The following is a 23,839-nucleotide window of genomic DNA, read 5'->3' on the forward strand; positions in this document are numbered from 1 at the left end:
AGTCCGCTGTCAGCTAGGCACGGTCAAGTCAGATGTCAATCGCTCATTCGCGAAGTAGCAGACTTGTCGACTAGTTTATTAACAAAGCCATTAATTATTTTAATTTAAAGTTATTCACAGTAATGATGTTTTTTTAGTATTTTGAAAAGTGATTCTAAGTATATACGACCATGGGCTACGATATCGGGTGGATAATTCCGAGATTGCGGAATCCAGGACGACTTTGGACTTGTGCAAGTACAATCACATTGGCCGTTGTGGGATTATTTAGCAAGATTATCATAGGTACGTATAATAGCCCAACCGGTCTACATAGTTTTTTTTCTTCAGTATAAATTTCTGGGTGATCCAAAATAAATTTGTGATGAATTGGCAGCCCGCTATGTTGAAATAATGGCCAATGTGTTCCACGTACACTTGAACCCTGCATCAGCGAAATATGAACCACCTGCCTGTGCAAAGTACACACTACGAAGTCAGCACTGTAGCCGTGTATGATTTCGAAATTGTTAAATCACCTATATACCTGATATGTAATACACTTAGGTATGTGTTTACATAATTATTCATACATAATGAATTCTGTTAACATAGTAAGTAGTTTTAAAACAAAAATGTTTCAATTTAGTATATGGGCCATTTTCATACAAAATTTCATTGAAATCTGTGAAATTGTTTAAGCATATTTAGTGATAAACAAACAAATATCCATTCATGATATCAATAAGATGTAAGATAAGTATATTAATGTAAAGGAAACATTTCAAATTAATAATTTAAATACCATGAGTGATAATCTGAAATATCGGAATCTGTAAGTAATACTAAAATTAATATTTTGCACTACTGACTAACATGTTGCACTACTAAGGGAGAAGTCGGATATATTTATCGACTATTGCTGATATGGTGGATGTAAAACTCAACATGTATACATGATTATTAATGCTACATACTTTTAATTTTAAATTAAGTGTTATTATTTAATTTTAATAATTAATGTCATGTGTGCTATTATATTTTTCTACTTGCTCTACATTATTACAATAGTTAATTACATTATTCCTTACCTAATTAAAAGGCCTACATTATATATCAATTAAATTAATTGACATATAGAAAATTATACTCATCATATAGTATATAGCTAGAATGTGTTGATTTTCCACAAAAGAAACACGTGTAATAATAATTTAAATTTATGTTTATTAGAATTTTCTATATTTGTTTAAATACATAACTATAAATCATTATATTACTAAATCTCTTATTATTTTCTATGAAATAGCTTATTTTCTTAAATCTGTTTATATATATATATATATATATATATATATATATATATATATATATATATATAATAAAGCATATTTTGCTCTAAGTTACAAGACACCAAAATATTAAGCTGAGGTATTATTTTTAAATAAATAAATAATTTTTATTTTATTACATTTATTATACTATACAAATGTTTTGAAACTTTAACATTATAAATATAAAAGTGTAATGTATACATAACAATATATAAGACCATGGTGAAAGAAGAATTAAAAAATTTTGTATATTTGCTGCACTTCAGCCATCTTCTTTTTGCATAGCCCAATAGGTATACAAGGTCTCAAGAGGTTAATGAGATAACCAAATTAGTTATATATTATTATATTCAATTCTAAATAATAAATATATTACCTGAACTTGTATATGTACATACGGCAGTTACATAATGCAGTGTCCTAAATTACAAATTGAGGAGGTCGAGATCAAGCAGTTCATCTATTGTCTTCTACAATTGGAAAGTGATTGATGGTATTGAAATATGCACATATATTTTTATGTGAATTGACAACCATTTGTAATATTTAATTTTTGGTGTTCAATACAACCATTATTGTTTAAGAGACACTTCTGTTTTAAACCTCACACAATTTTTACAGACATTTATTAATGTTATTATTAGGTATTATTGTTCTTGTTCCCTTTGTGCTTGACACTGACTTCAAACAAATCAGTAGGTAGCACATACACTTATCAATATTTTATTTAAAAATAATAACTAATCAGATTATTTTTCTTTGTGTATTTTTTGGCTTTTGTTTCCTCTATTTTTTTCAAATCATTTTTTTTTTCTTCCATTGTACCGTGCCCACACTACAAGTTCTGTATAATATAATATTAATTTCTACCAGAAGGAGACTAGGGATTATTACTAATGGGATGTAACAACCCCATTACAATACACTCTGTCAGGTTGACCTCTATACAGTTCCTCTTGAAAACCATTTGTGGTTACTTCTTGTTGAATTCGTCATAATAAGCCAAACAACCTGCTTTCATCCTCTTCTATCATCAATCACTAGTTCTAATCACTAATCACTCTACCCATTAAAAAACATGAGCAGTACCATGTACATCACAGTAGATAGATTGATTTATATTGTGAAGTACAAATGTTCGCCTTATAGTTTAAAGCATGCAAAATCATTATTGGCTAGGTACAAGTTACATTACATGTAATACATACATATAAGTTACTTAACATTACATCAATTATTCATTCAATTAATAGTAATAAAATTATAATAATATATTAAAAAATCAATCAATAACATTAGAATTAATTAATTACATTAGAAATAATAGCCAGTGCCATTTAATAATAAAGTACATATTATGTCAGTCTGTAAATAGTATATTAATGTAATAGTAAAGTTCTGTAATGTCCATGGTGTTGTTAACACCAACAGGCAATCCTTTTGACGGAGACTTGTACAAAAGTCGATTGCTTGGGTACCTCTGTCCCATTCGTGTTTCAACCGTGAAGCAGTTGTGTTTGCATGGCTGTGTTTCAGTTTGAAGGGTGGAATATGGCGTGAATTTACTGGGTACAGAGGAATAACACCTGAGTCGTCAGAAATGGCAACGCATGGGGGGTATCTTGGGCGAAACAGTATACTCTGTTATGTCCATGGTACTGCTCATGTCTATAGGTGACGGTTACCACTTTCCATCAGGTGGGCCGTCAGCTTGTTTGCCATTCTAGATGTATAAAAACAAATCCTTACCACTTCCAATCAAGTGTGCTATCAGCTTGTTGAGCAGTAGTAAAAATTATATCTCACTGACCCACTAAGGACAGTCTTATATAATAATTGACCTAAGGTCACTGTTATATTGTCATTATTTAGTGGTAAATCCATATCTTAACATGCATTATCATTGGGTCGGGGGGGAAAGGGATTGTTAGTAATGGAGTTTGACAGCCCCATTGCTATTGCTAGCAATATGCCTTATTAGGTCGACCTCCACGTGGTTCCCCCTGGAAACCATCGTGAACAATTCTTGTTGAATTCGTCACGATGGGCTAACTGACCTACTTCATCCTCACCTATCATCCTTCACTGGTGCCCCGCCGGTGTATACCGATAGCGCGGGTGGGGTTACCATTCCATTATCATCCAGAGATATTGAGAGGAGAGTAAAAGCGGGAAACAGTGTTAACGGTGCACTGCTATCGATTATGTCAAGTAAAAATGTATCGAGCAAAGCTCGCCTTGCTATAATTCAAGGAGTACTGACACCAACACTCATGTATGGAAGCGAATCGTGGGTATGGCAGAAGAAGCATGAAAGTAAGATAAATGCTGTACAGATGAGAGCTTTGAGAAGTATGTGTGGTATTACTTTAAAAGATAGAGTAAGAAACAGTGTGATTAGAGAGAAGTGTGGACTGAAAGACGATGTAGTGACAAAAATTGAAAAAGGAATGTTGCGTTGATTTGGTCATTTGGAGAGGATGGATGAAAGAAGAATTACGAAAGAGATTTATCGATCAAGAATGAATGGAGATGTCGGTAGGGGCCGCCCTAGACGGACGTATGTCGACCAAATAGGCGACGTGCTGAAGAAGGGCCAAATTAAAAGTACCCGTAACCGACGAGCGTGTATGACAAGATTGATGAATGTGGAAGAAGCGAAAGAGGTTTGTTTGAATCGAAGCATTTGGCGTTCCATTGTTTCTGCCTACCCTAATGGGAGACAGGCGTGACAGATATGTATGTATGTATGTATGTAAAAAAAACATGCATTATCAATGACTAATTTTTACATATATTTTTATTTATGAATGAGCCATGATATTGTAAAAGAATTAATGAAATGTATTTATCGCAAATTTTGATAATTGAGAATGTTCCATGAGAGGCTCAATTCAAGCAGTCTTATCGTAGTCATCTACTGGGTATATAAAATTACCATAAACAAGTTATATATGTATAGACAACTTGGACGCTGTAGCTATAGCGCGGTTTGGTAATTTTCAGTGATATTTTAAAAGCCGTCCACTTGATTGCAAGTGGCATAACAAATATTTACTAAACATATAGAAGCTGGTCATAATTTTGAAAAAATATCTATTTAGCCATTTAAAATAGATATTTCCTTGTTCAACTATTGTGATTGGAATGTAATATGTTGTAATTACATAACTAGCTTTCTTCTACGATTTACGTTCGCATCAAAAGCAAACCGCCGCTCATAGCAGTTGAAAGAAACAGTGAATGTAGTCTCACTGTCTGCTACTCTATATTCATTAGCCAGCCGTAAACAATATCTGTCTGTCTCTTATAATATTCATGGCCTTGACCCGCTGCGCGCCCGCCACATCACTGATAATGTATGCTCAATATTACAACACGAAAATATCACTTTTCAACCGACTTCAGGAAGAGCGAGGTTCACAATGCGGTGGTAATTTTTTTTATGTTTGTTACCGTCAGATTTTTTTTTAATGAGTGAAAATGGATTGGTAACCCCGCCCGCGCTGTTGGTATACACCGACGAGACACCAGTGGAAGGTGAGAATGAATACAGGTTTGTTGGCCCACCATGATGAATTCGACAAGAATTAAACATGATGATTTCCAGGGGGAACCGCGTGGAGGTCAAACTGAGAGGGTATATGGCCAGTAATTAGGCTATTAGACCCCATTACTAACAATTCCTTTCCCCCCTAATCAACACCGTCAGTTGTAAACCGATTTGAAAAATTCTTTTATCTGAAAGTATATACTTATTTATATTAATTTTTATATAAAAAAAATATACTGGTTTTGTTACAATTGCAGTCGTTTTTTAGGGTTCCGCAATTTCAAAAGAATAAACGGAACCCTTATAGGATCACTTCGTTGTCCGTCCGTCCGTCCGTCCATCTCACCATCTATCAAGACCCTTTTTCTTATGGACGCGTGAAAGTATCAAGTTGAAATTAATATCATATAAACTCTGGTATGCAATGTCTTAAAACAATGAACGAATCAAGCTTCTAAATCGACACAGTCAAAAAATACACCCGTTTATGTTCCATTTATGTCGTATATTTTGACATTCGCAAAGGGAATCAAAAATTAGTAAAGGAAAAAATCCAAAATCCAAAATTTGTAGTTATTTCAGAAATAAAATCAAACTTGATGATTTTGTATAGAACCCTGGTTGCGCGAGTCCGGCTTGCACTTGACCGGCTTTTATTTTTTTATTGTGGGACACGATCTTTAATTATTCCACGTTACTAATATCATTGAAACAAACTATATTACGTAGCCAGTTGGTCATGCAAAGTAGCTGTTACAGGGGTAGCGAACCCACAAAGTGTATTGACCGTTAAAGTCTTGATTTAATAGACAACAAATGTTATAATAAAAATATTCGTATTAATATTTTTTTTATGCAACTTAGAATGGCAAACATGCTGACGGCCCACCTGATGGAAAGTGGTAACCGTCGCCTATAGACATGAGCAGTACCATGGACATAACAGAGTATACTGTTTCGCCCATGATACCCCCCATGCGTTGCCATTCCTAAGGACTCAGGTGTTATTCCTCTGTACCCAGTAAATTCACGCCATATCCCACCCTTCAAACCGAAACACAGCCATGCAAACACAACTGCTTCACGGTTGAAACACGAATGGGACAGAGGTACCCAAGCAATCGACTTTTATACAAAGTCTCCCTCTGGTCGTATTAATAGTATTCAAATAATAATAAGTTTATTTCAAAATAAATGTTACAAACATCTTAAAACACAGGTGAAAGCCTGCTCCCTAAATAGGTAAATCCTGTACTTTAAATATTCATAGAATAAAATACTTTATTTGCTTTAAATAGGTAATGACAAAGTTCTTATACAATACGTAAACAATTCCATATTCAGCTAATATTAAGCATGCAAATTGTAATTTGAGGTTATTTTTCAATACAACTACGAATAATTAATTTACGATTCATAATATACAGTACCGTACATACTGTGCCACATTAACATTTGTACATTATTATAATTTGAAATAATAAATTATTACTTCGAGGATGTCAGTAGATGTTAATGTCAAATAATAATTATAAACAAGTACCAAATAATATATATTTTTAATTTGTACAACATGTAATAGTTTACATTTACACCAAATATGGTACGCTAAATATTTTTTTTGATGGATGAAAATGGTATGGTAACCCCGCCTGCGCTAACGGGATACGCTGGCGGAGCACCAGTGAAGGGTGATAGATGAGAATGAAAACAGGCCAGTTAGTCCATCATGATGAATTCATCAGGAATTAACCATGATAGTTTCCAGGGGGAACCGCGACGAGGTCGACCTGGTTGGGTATATTGCTAGCAATGGGATTTTTAGTCTCCATTACTAACAATCCCTTTCCCCCCCCTGGCACGCTAAATATTATCACGTCAATGCTCAATAAATTCTTTCACCAAGTAGAAGCACTTTTGTAAGAGCCACTTCGACAAAGTTTGTTTGAATTGATTAAGACCTAATTGTTTAAATTATTTAGAGACTGCATTATACAGTAATTAAAACTCTATATATGTGTATCAATAATTATTTTACGTTATTAAGTACATGGGTTCGTTAATAACTGGCGTGCCAAGAATTTGTTGCTGCATGCCGTCAGTAGCCAGCGTACATCGGTAGGCCATCCCTGTACTATTGTCTTTATATTTCCTTTAACATACATTGTTACTATATTATTGTACATCATATCAATAAACGGTACGTGAACACTAATGAAACAATGGGCATTTCGTTGATTATTGGATAGATAGGTAAATAGGTACTCTTTATTGTTTCCTCCAAAAGATTACAATAGTAAATTTATTATAGATACAAATAATTGCAAGAAATAATCACAATGAGAAAACAACGGGCGACCCTATCGCTAAAAGCGATCTCTTCCAAGCAACCTTTGGATGGAGAGGAGTAATTATAAACAGTTTGATCTGAGGCACGATTACTTACATTTACATTACTTCCATTTCTGTATTACCAATTATTTCTATTGGAATAGTAAATAAACGTGTTACTCTAATTCTGATGGTATAAATAATTAGTTTTTTACGTATTATATACTAATATATCATTATCTGTATGAACTTTAGACGTATAATCACGTAAAAATGTGATACATAACATGTTCCAACTACCAACTAAGTTACGTGTACAAAGATCTTACTTACGATAGTGCTTTATAGTTTTATACAGTACTTTTTATTTTTTAGAACTTAGAATTGCAAACAAGCTTACGACCCCATAACAGAAAGTGATAACCGTCTCCTTTAGACACGAACGACATCTTTGTCTCACTCGTGTTGCTGTCCCCAAGCAGCTGTATTTGCTTTATTATGTTTCCTTTTAAACTGTGAGCTTGATATCATAGTGAAATTGCAAAGCACGGAAGCATAACAAGGTAGTTCTAAAAAATGGTAAAGAACGAATAGGCCATGGGGGTCACAGTGTATTTTGTGTTTTCCATGACATGGTTTATGTCTAGACGCTACGATTGCCATCACTTATCCATCCAGTACGTTGTCACCTCGTTAGCCTTTCCTACTTGGAATGAGAATTATATTATACTCTACAAAAAAACTGTTTCAATCGTGACAAAATTATTATCAAAATCGATTCAGTATTAGTGATGTAATCGGATAACCTTGCACCAAAACTAGGAATGATCTTCTCTTCTAGGAAATCGCTTTAAAAGTTTACACTCGTATTTTGTTGTGATCGTGAAGTAGCTAAATAAAATTATATTGCAGAGTTCCTGAATAAGACAACGGTGTACAACAGGGAGATCCTGACGCGCGCCGTGCACCGGCCGGAGGGCGTGCCCCTGCTCACCGTCTCCAACCACCACTCGTGCTTCGACGACCCGGGCCTCTGGGGTGAGTACACCGGCCGCTATGACACACGTTGGAATAGTAACCCCGTCGGCGGGATATCAGTGCGAGATAGCTAACGATGATGTCAGGCAAGTTACGGTATTACTAGCAATGGGGTAGTAGTCCCCATTTCTGACAGTATAATCCCGTCTCTCGTAATAAACATACACAGAAACAACGTACACAGACAAGAAACATTTTTCGTCGTTTTTTAAAGATCTAATGAGGGGATCCAAAATATATCCTTCCTTTATCATAAATTTCTGTATACATTAGTAAAAGACGCAGTGTGTGTGACATTAATTAGTTCATACAAAAGTAGATATGCTAACTATCTTACTAATATAATAAAATTGTAACTAGACGATGTCTGTCATGGGAGGTAAATAAGGAGAATTGATGTGAAAGGGTTTAGTAAAAGCAATAGAAGTCAAAACAATAATTGTTAGAAATGTTGTCTCTGTCGATCTCTCTATATGTTTGTGCCCATTTCACGAAAAAACTACTACACCAAATGAGATGTGGTTTTCACTATTGTGTTCCTAAAAGTCTAACTTAAAAACTGATATATTTACATTTTATCTTGTACATCATCTAGAAATTATCTTCTTCTTTTCATTTAAGAGTTTCCTCTTGTCGGCGCAACTAATTCATGCATCTTCTTCCAGCCAGCTCTATCCCAGGCCGTATCGTTGACCTCTCCGTACGACATGACACCTAGTGTTTTTTTTATCTGTCCCAAGTAGGTATTCTCGGTCAGAAATTATCTATTAGTGGGGAATGGGATTGTTAGTAATGGAGACTGAGGATCCCATTGCTAACAATATACCCAACCAGGTCGACCTCCTTGCGGTTCTTCCTGGAAACTATCATGGATAATTCCTGATGAATTCATCATGATGGGCTAACTGGCCTGTTTTCATTCTTATCTATCACCCTTCACTGGTGCTCCGCCAGCGTATCCCGTTAGCGCAGGCGGGGTTACCATATCATACGCCCATCAAAAAAAAAATCTATTATATGTATATTTCTTCTGAATGTAGCGGGCAGTAAACTAGTCTTTAAATTTATGATCCATACATCACTTCGCGCTTTCACAGTACACGTATGCGTGTATTATCGCATGCATACGGCGCCGTATGTTTATATGATTAATAATTGCGATCTTTGAACTTTTGCATAAACAATTGGTTCTATAATTAATGTTAAGTGTGTAGTAGTGTAGCTGGTGATATAACTCGGCCGTCGATATCAAGTGTAGTCGTGTAAGGGGGGAGGGATTGTTAGTAATGCGAACTACCAGTCCCATTGCTAGCAATATATCCTATCATGTCGACTTCCACGTGATAACTCCCTGGAAACCATCGTGCTAAATCCCAGGTGTATTCATCACGACGGGCTAACTGACTTGCCTTTTCATTGTCACTTATCATCCCTCACTGGTGCCCCGCCAGCGTATATTTATTCATTCTTCAGGCGGGATTGGCATTCTATTATTATCCATTAAAAAAAATGTGTAGTATAACAATCGACGCCAGTCGTGCCTTTATAAAAGCAGGCTACATTCGAACAATTCATTTTTTTTTAATGGATGATAATGGAATGGTGACTCCACCAGCGCTATCGGTATACACCGGCGGGGCACCAGTGAAGAATGATAGGTGAGGATGAAGTAGGTCAGTTAGCCCATCGTGACGAATTCAACAAGAATTGTTCACGATGGTTTCCAAGGGGAACCACGTGGAGGTCGACCTAATAAGGCATATTGCTAGCAATAGAGCTGTCAAACTCCATTGCTAACAATCCCTTTCCCCCCTAATTCAAATATTAAATATTTTGTAGTGCTCCCAATAACATTATCAGAACCACACGCTCACGAACTGTCAATAAATAATTTAATATTGTCTTCCGTAAAATTAAACCGACTGAAATTGTAACAGAACTAGTTATATTGATTTAAACTAAACTATTGAACCGTTTTTGATAACATTATTATGTGACCAATTTATAAGTATATCCTTTCAGATAATAATAATATTAGAAATCGATTTATAACTGACGTAGTAATGAGATAACATATATGAAAAAATACGACCGAATTGAGAATGTCCTTCTTTTCGAAGGCGACGACTGCTCACGACTGCTTACAAAAATTACGAATTTACTTTATAAATAATCGCCATACGAGATCTCGTTTATAAATATCGAATATCAGGGATTTTTTTTTAATGGGTGATAATGGATTGGTAACCCCACTTGTGTTAACGGTATACGCTGGAAAAAATCCTCAGTTAAAATATAGATATATCAATGATACAGAATAGAAGGATGTCGCAAAAAACATCGCAGCGACAGAAAACAAAGTATAACAAAAAAAAACAACGGTATACGCTGGCGTGACGTGGCTGTGAGGGATGATAAATGAGAATGAAAAGGCAGGTCAGTTAGCCCATCGTGATGAATACGCCTGGGATTCAGCACGATAGTTTCCATGGGGGACTACGATGTCGACCTGACATGATATGTTGCTAGCAATGGCACTGTTAGTCCGCATTGCTAACAATCCCTTTCCCCCTAACGTCAGAGATTGAGATGATAATTATAGTAATTCGATTAGACGAAACGTGTTATAGTTCAATGTGTATATGTGGACGTGAATACACGAATCGTTTTGCATGTGTACGTGTGTATGAACAGCCACTGCGAGCCACTGCGAGCCACTGCGCTCTATGATCTGATATAATTATCAGCTAGATATTATTATATGATTGATGTATTGAACAAGTGCTATTTTGATATTGAATATATGTACTCTTGGATTATTTATTATATTATATATTAATTTTATTTTTATTTTTATGAGTGAAAATGGAATAGTAGCCTCGCCTGCACTGCCGGTAGACATTGACGGGACAGTGAGGAATATTTTTTTTTAATAGGTGAAAATGAAATAGTGACCCCGCCTGCGCTATCGGTATACATACACGAGCGGGCCACCAGTGAGATGATAGGTGAGGATGAAAAAGGTCAGTTAGCCCATCGTGACGAACAAGAATAAACCACGACGGTTTCCAGGGGGAACCGCGTGAAGGTCGACCTGATAGGGTATATTACTAGCAATGGAGCTGTTAGATCTCATTACTAACAATCCCTTCCCCCCAGTGAGGAATATTAGGTGAGAATGAAAAGGCAACTCAGTTAGCTTATCGTAATAAATACATCAAGAATTCAGCATGATGGTTTCCAGGGGAGACCAGGTGAAGCTCGACCTAACAGAGTATATGGCTAACAATGGGAGTGATAATTCGCATTACTATCAAACGAAAAAAATATAACCGAATTGAAGACTTCCTTCTTTTTGAAGTCAATTGAAAAGTGGCGTTTGTTAAGGACTTCATAAGGGGACGTAAGGTGACGCCAAGCGAAACATAATATCCACGTAAATATGTACTCTGATCTATATTTACAGTGAGGGTTAGATGGCACGATAAACACGATAACAATGTAGACCTTGAGGAGGTCAAGGCCCCCGCGTGACCCTTGGCATATCCAATCAAGATGTCTCATCCTAATTCAATTATGAGAAGTCTCGAGCAAACAATATAATTGGCAGGTGTTTCCGAAATCGCAGTCTCTTCGAAATGTATACTGTAAAACCCGCGAGTTGTCCGTGTTTACAGCACGTTCATGGCTTGTTGTTGTTGAATTGTAAATAATAGCACTAGTTACTCTGCGAAATGGTGAATCACTGGGTTTTTGTAGTTGCATAAATTGAAATAAGGGCAATCTTATATACTCAATAATTATACTCACGTATAACTACGTGCGTAGTTTATTAACGTTTCCTAATAGTCGTCAGAGGGGGAAGGGATTGTTAGTAACGGGGATTAGCAACCCCATTGCTAGCAATAAACCCTATCAGGTCGACCTCCTCGCGGTTCCCCCTGGAAACCATCGTAATTGGTTTATTGTTGAATTTGTCACGATAGGCTAACTGACGCTCATCTATCATCCCTCACTGGTGTCCCGCCAGCGTATACCAATAGCGCAGGCGGGGCTACCATTCCATTATCATCCATTAAAAAAAAATAGTCGTCAGATTATCGAGAACATTAGACATTCAACAGGCTCACTCGTATACTTAGGTGGGTGCGTAGTTTACGCTAATAACATATGACTCACTAAACTAGAATTTACATAGAGAAGAAAAGTATTCATGTTATTAACAAAATAAAATGCATACTCTTCTACTGATATCGACGGTAATAGACAAGACGAGGACAATACAAATGGAAATAGACATTTTACGCTCTCCTGTAAAATAACCAGTGTTGACTTGCTCAGAGTTAAAATTCGAACGTCGTTATAGAATATCTTTAAATATCTTTGGAACAGCGTAGCGTAGTAGTATTTTCGTCGAGTACCCGAAGTTGCACATAATAGTGGAGCTATAATTAACATGACTGTGAACTATGGGGAGGCGCGCGGTTTCGCTGTGTTTCAACGATAAGAAAATGAGTATCGCGTGCGTAAACCGGTTGTACTCCACTGGATACTGGACACTAATGCACCAGTACAGTTTATTTTGCGTGTAAGCGTTGCGAATTGGCGCTACGTAGTCTAACCGCAATACATACGTAATTATGATCGGTTTTGTTTTTTATGCTTGACATATTTAGTAAACAATCTCAGCATGTTTTTATTTGTCTAAATAACAGATTTTTTTTAAATGAATGACAATGGAATGGTTACCCCGCCTGCCCTAAAGATATACGCTGGCGGGGCACCAGTGAGGGATAATAGGTGAGAATGAAAAGGCAGGTCAGGTAGCCCATCGTGACGAATACACCTACTATTCAGCACGATGGTTTCCAGGGGGAACCACGTGGAGGTCGACCTGACAGGGTATATTGCTAGCAATGGAAGTGGTAATCTGCATTACTAACAATCCCTTCCCCCAACATTTCTGCCACTATACAGCTGTGCTTGCATTTCAGTTTAAAGAGCACACGATAGAACAGTCCCCAGGAATGGCAACCTATGAGAGTGGAGGGAAAGGGATTGTTAATAATGGGATCTAACTGACCCATTGCTAGCAATACACTCTATCAGGTTGGCTTCCACGCGGTTTCCCCTGGAAACCATCGTGGTTAATTTTAATGAAATTCGTCACGATAAGCTACCTGACCTGCTTCATTTTCACGTGTCACCCCTCAGTGGTGTGCCGCCAGCGTATACCGATAGCGCAGGTAGGGTTACCATTCCATTATCGTATATTAAAAAGAAATCATGAGAGTTGGTGGGGTGAAGTGAAGAGTGCCATGTGCGTCTATAGGCGATGGTCACCGCTTTCTATGCATCAGTTTGGCCGTCAATTTATTGGACTGTCAGTTCATTTGCCTCCTATCAATAAAGTATGTAGTAAACAAAGGTTTATCGCGTTTGCGTATGCACGTTAGTATTTATATCTGTTATTGTCGTAACATTTATTGTGGCTCGTACTATCGCGATTCGTTTTACAATAATAAGTCTCAATTCATTGCGGATTGCGACGTTATTTTTCATTTGGGTGTACGTAATCATATTGTATTGCATACATTCAGGTAATTGCGTGATATTTGAAGCATGTATGTTCATGTGAATTTCATGTATTCGTCCTATTTGATAATAGTAAATGACATTCTAAAAACTTTAAATAGAAGGTACAAGAAGATGAAAAAAAGTTTACCTTCTTTTTAAGGTAAGTTTAAAAAGAAGGTAAACTTTAAGTAGAATTCAGGATGCAGAAGGAAATCTATTTTTTTAATGGGTGAAAATGGCATGGCTACCCCGCCCGCGCTATCGGTATACGAGGTTTGTCCGGAAAGTACGTATAAAAGTTTTTTAAAAATTTTATTTTACAATTATTCAGGTAAATCAATTTTATTCCCTTCAAAGTACTCCCCCTGTGACATAATGCACTTGTGCCAACGCCGTTTCCACTGTGAGAAGGCTCCTTGAAAGTCCTCTGGTTGTAGGTTTCTCAGCTGCCCCGTCGTAGCTTTTTTTATCTCATTTATGTCCCCCAAATGCCGCCCCCGAAGTACCAATTTGGTTTTTGGGAACAAGAAGAAGTCACACGGGGCCAAATCCGGCGAATAGGGGGGTGTTCGGTCACCGTAATGGAATTTTTACTCAAAAACTCACGGACAACAAGAGAGGTGTGGGCAGGGGCATTGTCGTGGTGAAGAATCCAACGCCCCTCTCGCCCAAATTAAGCTCTTCAGCCACCTGTCTGACCGTTAAACGACGGTCCCCATTAACACAAGTTCGAATTCTTTCCACGTTTTCGTCGGAATGTGAAGTGGAAGGACGTCCTGAACGTGGGTCATCTTGAACGCTTTCTCGGCCCTCTCTGAATCTTTTTAGCCACTTGTGGACGGTTGGTTCCTTCACAGCATCATCCCCATAAACTGTTCTGAGATCGGCAAAAATTTCACGGCCATTCTTGCCGAGTTTCGAGAGAAACTTGATTACGACGCGCTGCTCTTCAACGGAAGCGGGCTCCATGCCGACGGGGTTTCGTTAAGAGGTAACTTCACAGATGGCGTGACAAGCCAGTTCGCACCGTACGGCGGTCAGACCAGAACTGAAGCATTGTTAGGGACATAAGGAAGGGGTCCTGCGCTTACCTGGCCTCCCCACTCCTCTTTCTCGCATTCCAGAACACTTTTATACGAACTTTCCGGACAGACCTCGTACACTGTCGGGGTACCAGTGAGGGGTGATAGGTGAAGATGAAAAGGCAGGTCAATTAGCCCATCGTTACAAATTCGACGATAAATTAGTCACAATAGTTTCCAGGGGGAACAGCGTTCGACCTAATAGGGTATATTGATAACAATGGGGACTAACCTCCCCATTACTAACAATTCCTCCCCCAGGAAATCTATTTCTCAGGACAGAGGCGTACTATAGGTGTCACAGTACATTCTCTAGTGTTCATGACGGTCAGGTACCATTTCTAATCAGGTGGGTCAGCAGCTTGTTTGTCGTTCTGGGTCGTATAAAAGAAACTGTTACTGAACAACACATCAATTTTGTTATTCTTTTATTAAGCCAATAATATTATAGATAGATAGATACTGTTTATTGTATCCTCGAAAAGATTACAATAGTAATCTTATTATAATAGATACAAACAATTACAAGAAAATATCAGACTAAGAAAACAACCGGCGGCCTTATCACTGAGAGTGATCTCTTCCAGACAACCTTTGGACGGAGGAGATTAATTATAGACAATTTGACATTTTTTTTATGCAACTTAGAATGGCAAACAAGCTGACGGCCCACCTGATGGAAAGTGCTAACCGTCGTCTATAGACATGAGCAGTAGCATGCACATAACAGAGTATACTGTTTCGCCCATGATACCCCCCCCCCCCACCCCATGCGTTGCCATTCCTGAAGAATCAGGTGTTATTCTTCTGTACCCTGTAAATTAATTGCCATATCCCACAGAGATAGAGGTGCCCAAGCAAACGACTTTTATACAAAGCCTCCCTTGGATAAACTGGAGACACGAAACTCTGTTCGTTTTTTAAATACATTTATTAAACAAATTATTTTGTTGTTGGCAATAAATATTTTCTTCTACAAATAATTAAAGGCGAAAGCTATGATACGAACATAATCCACATTAGTGTAATTAACGTAACATGATACAATAATATCGTCATTATGACATATATACCATGGGCTCGAGCTGCCTCGACCTCGGTGACACGAGCTGACGGGCGCGCCCCCTTGTGGGCGAGACCGGCACGCATAGTTTGCATGTACCGCAACATTACCCGCACAGTACTCATTATATTTCGTTTCATTAGTTGGTAAAAGATATAGATTTTTAATGCCACCACAATAGGTAAAGGTTTTTTTAATGGGTGATATGCGCCAACGACATACACACCAGTGAGAGGAGATAGGTCAGGATGAAAAGGTAGGCCATAGTGATGAATTGACCTAGAATGAATCTCGAAAATTATCCTTGTGAATAGGTGAACCCGGCAGAGTTGCTAGCAATGAGGCTGCTAGTTGCCACTGTTAATAATTCCTTTCTTTTAAAACTGAGAACTTCGTTCTTTCGGAAGTCACTTAAAAATGACGGTAGTCGTTCGATATTCTATAATGTACCACGTGTGAGTAGTGTATGTGCTCCGCTCCGCAGGCGTGCTGGACTGCGTGGCGCTGATGCGCGGGTCGCGCATGCGCTGGTCGCTGGCCGCGCACGACATCTGCTTCACCAACGCACTGCACTCGTACTTCTTCGCGCTCGGCAAGTGCGTGCCCGTCGTGCGCGGCGCCGGCGTCTACCAGGTAACCCCTTCACTACTTCTCTACTCTATACACATATAGTACTCCATGGGGTGGCGACCCTAGCACCGTATCCTATCTAACAACAAGGAATTACATAGAAGGAATGATAAAATAAAAACTGTAAACCATATGGTTGCCTCCTTTCTTCTTATGCAAATATAATTAGTAAAAAGAGGACGAAAGATACACCATCAGTTGAAATTTTTGTTAATTCACAGCAGGCTAGCGTGTAGAAAATGTTATACGGCCGTATAACCCTACCAAATTCAGATACAGGTTGTATCTTTCTTGCTTGCATACTTTCTACATAAACTGTGTCGAGTATATAATCTAGTAATGTAAAATTTGTTATTGACAAATAATTGACATATCAAACATTTTTTATATGATTTATAGTTTTTATTTTATCATTCCTTCTATGTAAGTCCTTATTCTTAGTAACCCTTAGTACTTCAGTGGGGTAAGAAAAGACTATTATATTTACAACATCGTACCATCTTGTCAAGAGTTTTATACTTTTATTCAAGTTGTCAATGTCCCGCTGATTATATGACATGATAACCTATGCCCTTGATTGCAAACGTCATCTGTGGCCTGTACCGTCAGAGAAGTTTACACATTTTTTGCTATTAACTGATTATAATATTACAAGAATTATCTGTAACTATACAAGAAACTTCCACAATATATACGGTTTTACATAACTCAAGAGGGAACCAACAACGTAAAAGATGCTACTCTGGCAGCGGATGCAGTGTAGAGCAGTGTTTCCCAACCTTTTTTGTGCCACGTCCCATTTGAATATTTCTAAAATTTTATACTTCCATACATAATTTTTCCCAACAAAGTTTACTTGACGACTCTAATCGCCCAGTTGATATTTTGGTAACGTCAAACAAAATTATACCTTATAAATATTGATAGCATTTTTCTTTACTTTTCTGTTAAATTTGGCACGAGCGAGGGTTAAAATCGCTTCGAGTCCATTTTTTAATTGCCCCCTATGAGGCGTGGGCCCCACATTGGGAAACACCGGTGTAAAGCGATGCTTCTCTACGTGTAGGACGACAACCTCGATTATGTAACAGATCAATGAATAGTTGACTCCAATTGAAAGTTCAATAGTGGACATTTGAATCCCAAAATGATAAGGATAAAAACATAAAACGCAGAATAATCAATAATACGAGTATAACGTACTCGGCAGCCGGCGATAGACTTCTGCATAGAGCGGCTGTCGCGCGGCGAGTGGGTGCACATCTTCCCCGAGGGCCGCGTGAACGTGGACAAGGAGCACATCCGGTTCAAGTGGGGCGTGGGGCGGCTGGTGGCGGCGGCCAGCGCGCGCGGCCCGCTGCCGCTCATCGTGCCCGTGTGGCACGAGGGGCTCGACCGCGTGCTGCCCAACCAGGAGCCCTACCTGCTCAAGTTCCGCAAGCGCGTCTTCCTGCACGTCGGCGAGCCCATACAGATACACCACCTGCTAGATAGGTAACCGACTTACCCGCAAGCCACTCTGTTCGCTTTCGTTGTGGACAAGAACCCACGTAGCCCGTGGCCTCGTAGACTCCCTTGACACGACCTGATTAAAACAAATATTTTAAAATTTCTATGGAATCTATGGTACAGATTGAGTATCCATTCTCCTCTTTCTCGCCTTCAGCTTATGATCTAGAGAAACGATTGTACAGGGAGCTCGTACTCGTGGTCGGCAGGTTAAAAGAGTCGAACGCCAGCGAGGAGGAGACGCGCAAGGCGATCACGGACCGCATCCAGGACGAGCTGCTGCGGCTGCGCGAGCGCACGCACGCGCTGGTGCGGCGCGCGGCCGGCCGCGCCGACGGGCTGCTGGAGGGCCGCACCGACGTGCTGGTCAAGCCGCCGCCGCAGCCGCCGCAGCCGCCGCAGCCGCCGCAGCCGCCGCAGCCGCAGGCCAACGGCAAGCAGCCGCACCTGGACCAGTAGCCGCGTGCCGGCGGCCGCTCGTACTCTACGAGGTTTTATACGAGTCTCTGTACCGTCGTCGCGGCGGCGGCGCCACCCGGCCGCGTGGCGGCCGGCGCACTGTTCCAATACTCAGTTTTATCTGTTCAACCGAGATACTGCATTTTGTCGTGTCTCGCCGAGATCACGGGCAGTCGGTGCAACGAAGTAATTTAGAGTGAGCCCGGCGCCCGTGAGCTCGGCCGCCCGCGGCGGGCCGACTGCCGTCGCCGCATTTATATCAAACGAACCGGCATTATTTTATTTTAGTATTATTAGGTAGCTAATTTGTCGACACGGCAGCGGCAGCGCTCGCGGGCTCGCCCGCTGACGTCGACACGTTAGGGCCCGCGGCCCGTTCGCTGGCCTGTAGACACGCAGGCATGCGGCGGGGCTGGTCCCGGGCAGGCCGCGGGCGCGCCGCCGCCGTGTCGGCGCCCGACCGCCACTTAGTTTATTCGTAAGTTATATTACGTGGAATATTATCGATAAGGTATCCCGTGGACTCATATTTTGTATGTAGTGACGTGCGTCGGCGTCTAGTGCTCGACTCGATATATATATGTGTGTGTGTATGAATGTGTGGGTGGTGTGTGTGTGCAAGCGGTGCGACTGTACACGAGGGGCGCGGGGGGAAGCTTCTCGGTAACCTAACCTTGTTTATAATAAGAGTCCGTTTCGATTAATACATTAAGACCCAATGAGCAAGTCCTTGACATATTTTTTTAGATTGTATAATATTTGTTATCCCTATTGGTCCTAGTGTTGCCGACTGAGTGAGCCCTCCCCCCCCCCCCCCATCCCTCTGTGTATAGTGACGCCACGTGTAAACAAAATAATATAAAAATCGATATTTTTCATGTGAAGCGATTTACACTATATCATTCTCTATTCTTTTAATCTCTGTTAAATTGTCTATGACATTGTACAGCGGTGTATATAATGTTTATAGCGTGAGTGTTGCGACCCGAGCCGAGCAGAGGGTGCAGTGTACGGTACGGTATCACTCCCAATGAGAATAGGAACATATGAAAGGGAAATCATTTACAAGGGGAAAGTTATACCACCTTGTTCATAAAAACCTTAACGTCATCAATAGGTAGGCCATCTATTTTAACGCTATTAATAGTACATTACTGCAGCGGTCAGCAACTGAGGCATTGATGGACGAACGTGCAAATGTGGGTCGAGACATAGCCGAGGCACACATACGTGAGTCCATCAATGCTTAGTTGTGGCGAAGGCTTGTATAGTACTTTTCTCAAACAATGCGCGGAAATCAAAAACACAATTTTACTTTTTAATTTCAATGACGAATAACGAACAATAATAATTTTTAACGCGCCATAATGTTCCTTTGTTTTTTTTTTCAATAAACAGCTTTCTAAAGCAAGCAAGCCAGTTCGAAATTTAAATAAAACCTTTTATTAATTACCTCCTTGGTAGCCATGTTTCGAAGTAAGAGGTCATTCCATTTTTAAATTACAGGACAGATATGAGTTTACATAGTAATTTATCTGGCCGCTAAACTCGACAGATATGGATTTTCATACAACTTTTGCCGGCCGCTGCCCGCATGTATCTGGCCAGTACGGCAATTTTATCTCGAAGAAGATTGTCAAAATAATGCTCACATTTCCATGCATGTTTGAGAAAATAGTATTTTCTTTTTAATTATATTCTTTATTCAAATGAAGGTGATAAATTCTCTCTTAAAATAACAAAGGTATTTAATTATTATTATTTAGCCTACCTAACTACAGTCACCAACCCGCCTGCCAATCATGACAAGTACTGGCTGGTACTCCCCTTACGTCGGAGGCTTATGTTCAACAGTAGACCGTCAACATCTGATATGATTTAGCCTACATTGCCCCACGGCACGGGAGCGGCCTCTCCCCCCGCTCCACTTATAACGGTCCATGGAATGATCGCTCCAGTCTGTACATGACAATGTATGCATGTTTTCAACTAATCTATCCATCCGTATCAGCCTGCCACTTTTAGGCTTTTGTAGGCCCATTTGGTTGTATTTCCTGACCCGGCAACTATGGATAATTAGATAGATATTGTCACCTAGTCCCATTTCAACTATAGGTATCTATTTGTCTTTACAGAGTTATGTGTTTACAGTAATATTATAACTGAGACGTCACTTTGGCGGGAAGTGACAGCCGAATTTCTCCTTACCTGGAATTGCATTCCAAATTGAGCGGTAAAATTATAAGAAAAAAAGTTTAAATTCTGTAAAAAAAAATATGTGTATTGTGTAAAATCGTTCCTATTCTTATTGGGATCGTACTATATATAAATACATACATAGGTAGTGAATACAAAGAGCTTTCGTAGCAGCCGCCGCCGCGCGCCGGCCGCCTCCTCCGGACGAGATTTTGATATCGTGTTTTTGACTATTTTTACACAACTTTACATGTTTCGTATGGTTCACACCCCGTAGGATAACGGGCGGGCACCGCCCGTCGTAGACACTGTCACCGTTTGTATCGAGTCCATCTCATGTTCCGTGAGCTTGCAGTGAATCATTTTGTGTGGCGAGACACACAATTGTTAAGATTCGATGTAAATTGTTAAAATCTATTATTCTATGTAATTATACTTGTTTGCATAATATTTTTCCATTTTTCAACACAATTATATTATATACTTATGAAACACTAATGTCGCGCACAAAACTTTTTTTAATATGGTCACATGTAGGTGTTGCCAGTGTTGCCAACTCTACAAGTCGACACACTCGTTCGTTCAAAGGATATTGCCCTGTTTAAAGGGAGCTATTACACTAAAAATATAATGTGAACATAATCGTGTAGCTCAGTTTTGCGTTTTCATTTTATAATTGTATTTATTGATATTTTCATTGCTACATGCATAAGATAGCACGAGACAACATAGTTCAGCATCTTGTTCTTATGCGTGCGGTAACGAAAATGTACCTATTGATATAAAATTTTCCATTTGACTAGAGTGCTGTTCGTTCGTTGACTATGATATATTTAAAAGTGTAATAACTCTCTAAGGATGTGTCGTATTAAACCTGCGACATATTGCACAAATAATAATGTATGTGCGCGTCAAAAAAAGAGTGTGACTATTTTATATTTTAATTATTATCACTTGCATAATCATGTTGTTTTGTGCGGCGCTGTTGACTTAGTCGGCCGAGCGCCGCTGCTTTCGTGAGCGGCAATATTATTGTGAATTGTATTCATTGTTTAGCAGCGTCGTCGAACATATTACGAGTACATGCATGGTCTGAAATATTTTTCTATCGTTTTGATGGAAATTTTAGAATATATAACATGTCATAAGGCGTTGACGCCATTACTCTTAGCCATCTTAGTCATGTAGAGAGTGTCAATATAGTGGCACATTATTTTTTGAAACTGGCAACATTATGAGAGTAAATAAATGCGTAGGTGAACACTGCGCGCGCGCGGCATAAAATTAATATCGCCCACATCTGTTTTTCCCCGTTTTGAGAAGGGACATAAATTTACAAAAAGCAAATGTTAATAAAAATGTTTTATAATGTGTGGTCGGCGACGCTGCGTCCCCGTTCCCGTGTCTTCTCCGAGATGTACCTCTGTCACGCGACTGTCCTATGAATTGTTACCAAATTATATTTATAAATCAATGTTGTATAAGTACGTACCTATTTTTAATAATATTCTAATGTAATTTCTATATTCTTTTATAATATCTGTTAACGTAGTCTTCCGTGCGATTTGTGGATATCTAGTTAATTTGTATGTGATCACTGTTATACGCGAACCACCTCGTCCTTCACAGAACTGTAGTTCTGCCATTTTATTTTTTCTAATTATAGACAAGTGCCATCTGTACTGAATAACTGAACTGACGGCTAATGGTGGACATTGGATGAACTGTCCGCGAAATTATATATATATATATATATAATAATAGACGAGGCTGTGTGGGTGGAGCCACTGGACTGTCGCCGCCGCCTAACACTGCGACCACAGAAACATATCTTCTGTAATACAGAAACGAAACGCCACTCACTGACTCGGCACATAGCTGCGGGAAACGACCATTTAGTTTGCTTTAGCTCCAGAGGAGCGGTTCCAACCTTTCAATCTAGTGGCCGCGTATGATCCATTAGGAAAACTAATTTTCCTTCTATACATATCAAATAAAATAATACGAGTGCAAATTAATTGTATTAATCATATAAATAATTAATATTAAAATAAAATTATAAATGATTGAGTAAAGTATCGCACAAAAAATAATAATAAATCAAGTGTAAAGGAAAAGCAAATTAATATAGGTAATTTGACAACCTTAGTGGTGTAAAGGAATAACATAGCGGCTTTTGGCCGCAACAGAATATAAGTGTTTTGCTCTTTTGAGGGTAAATCAATAAACTGAATTGTGACCATTTTATGTTGCTGTGGCACACGCATTGTCTTATGTATGTCTGTTGTTATTTTTGTATTGTAAGTGCTGCAAGTAAATTACATATCTATCTATCGATGCTGCCTCACCTTCTGATGGTTGGAAATTCAAAACACAAACATTTTTATATCTGTTTTTAATTAATAATTATAAAATGTATAATTACCAATGTTACTGCTCTCGCAGAGTTGCCCTCGCAGGAGTAATCTAAATTTAGAAACCACCCTCTGACTAAAGTATCTATACTTATGCTCTATTTATCGAGTCCATACGCGGTACAGTATATGCAGGTAGCACGACGCGTCATTCCTTGGTAATTTGAAGGTCGCGACCCGAAAATGACCAAATATTGACGTCTTAGCGTCATAGTGGGTGGCGTGAGCTTACGGTGGTAGCGAGTTGCCGGCGACGGCGGCGGCGCAGCCCCGGACAGCCTCGGTTCCTTGTTGATGTTTCCTGTTATAATTATTATCTGGTTTTTTGAGAATCTACAACTTCACTTAAGGAAAATAAATTGGTGGACCTCAAATTGAAGCTTTTATTTAGCCATTACCCTAGCTGTAAACAAACGGGCATGACCTGCGCCAGCGACAAGATGCACACTACCAGAGATGCAGTACAAAAATCACCTATATGCATGGGTGTACCACTGTCCGCCTGCTATTTCTAGCGGCGAGCAGCTCGAGCAGCTTCGCAGAAGCAACAACCAATGGGGAAAAAGGAATCTTGAGTGGCGGGTGGTAGGGCAACCCACCCCTAGATGGAATAACGACCTCAAATTCATTGCAGGGAGTCAGTGAATACTGGTGGCTAGGGACCGTTCCTTGTG

General features: G+C 39.1%; 1 protein-coding gene across 1 annotated transcript; it reads left to right on the forward strand.

The window, feature by feature from the left end:
* Window positions 1-23,539, forward strand: LOC113510223 (tafazzin). Its single transcript, XM_052899771.1, has 5 exons — window positions 1-285; window positions 8,110-8,235; window positions 16,442-16,590; window positions 17,798-18,081; window positions 18,306-23,539. Exons 1-5 carry the CDS (start codon window positions 171-173, stop codon window positions 18,553-18,555), a joined length of 924 nt encoding a protein of 307 aa, XP_052755731.1. The 5' UTR covers window positions 1-170; the 3' UTR covers window positions 18,556-23,539.
* The last annotated feature ends 300 nt before the right edge of the window (window positions 23,540-23,839 follow it).

This window comes from Galleria mellonella, unplaced genomic scaffold (assembly GCF_026898425.1).
Source record: "Galleria mellonella isolate WM207_F2 unplaced genomic scaffold, CSIRO_AGI_GalMel_v1 utg63, whole genome shotgun sequence".
Classification (NCBI taxonomy): domain Eukaryota; kingdom Metazoa; phylum Arthropoda; class Insecta; order Lepidoptera; family Pyralidae; genus Galleria; species Galleria mellonella.

What these genes read in the sequence shown, in the direction of transcription:
- LOC113510223 (XM_052899771.1), top strand. Translation starts at nt 171, where the DNA reads ATGGGCTACGATATCGGGTGGATAATTCCGAGATTGCGGAATCCAGGA. An exon ending in ATTTAGCAAGATTATCATAG is followed by an intron (nt 286 to 8,109) that starts GTACGTATAATA and finishes ATTATATTGCAG; the next exon opens with AGTTCCTGAATAAGACAACG. An exon ending in ATACACCACCTGCTAGATAG is followed by an intron (nt 18,082 to 18,305) that starts GTAACCGACTTA and finishes CGTGGTCGGCAG; the next exon opens with GTTAAAAGAGTCGAACGCCA.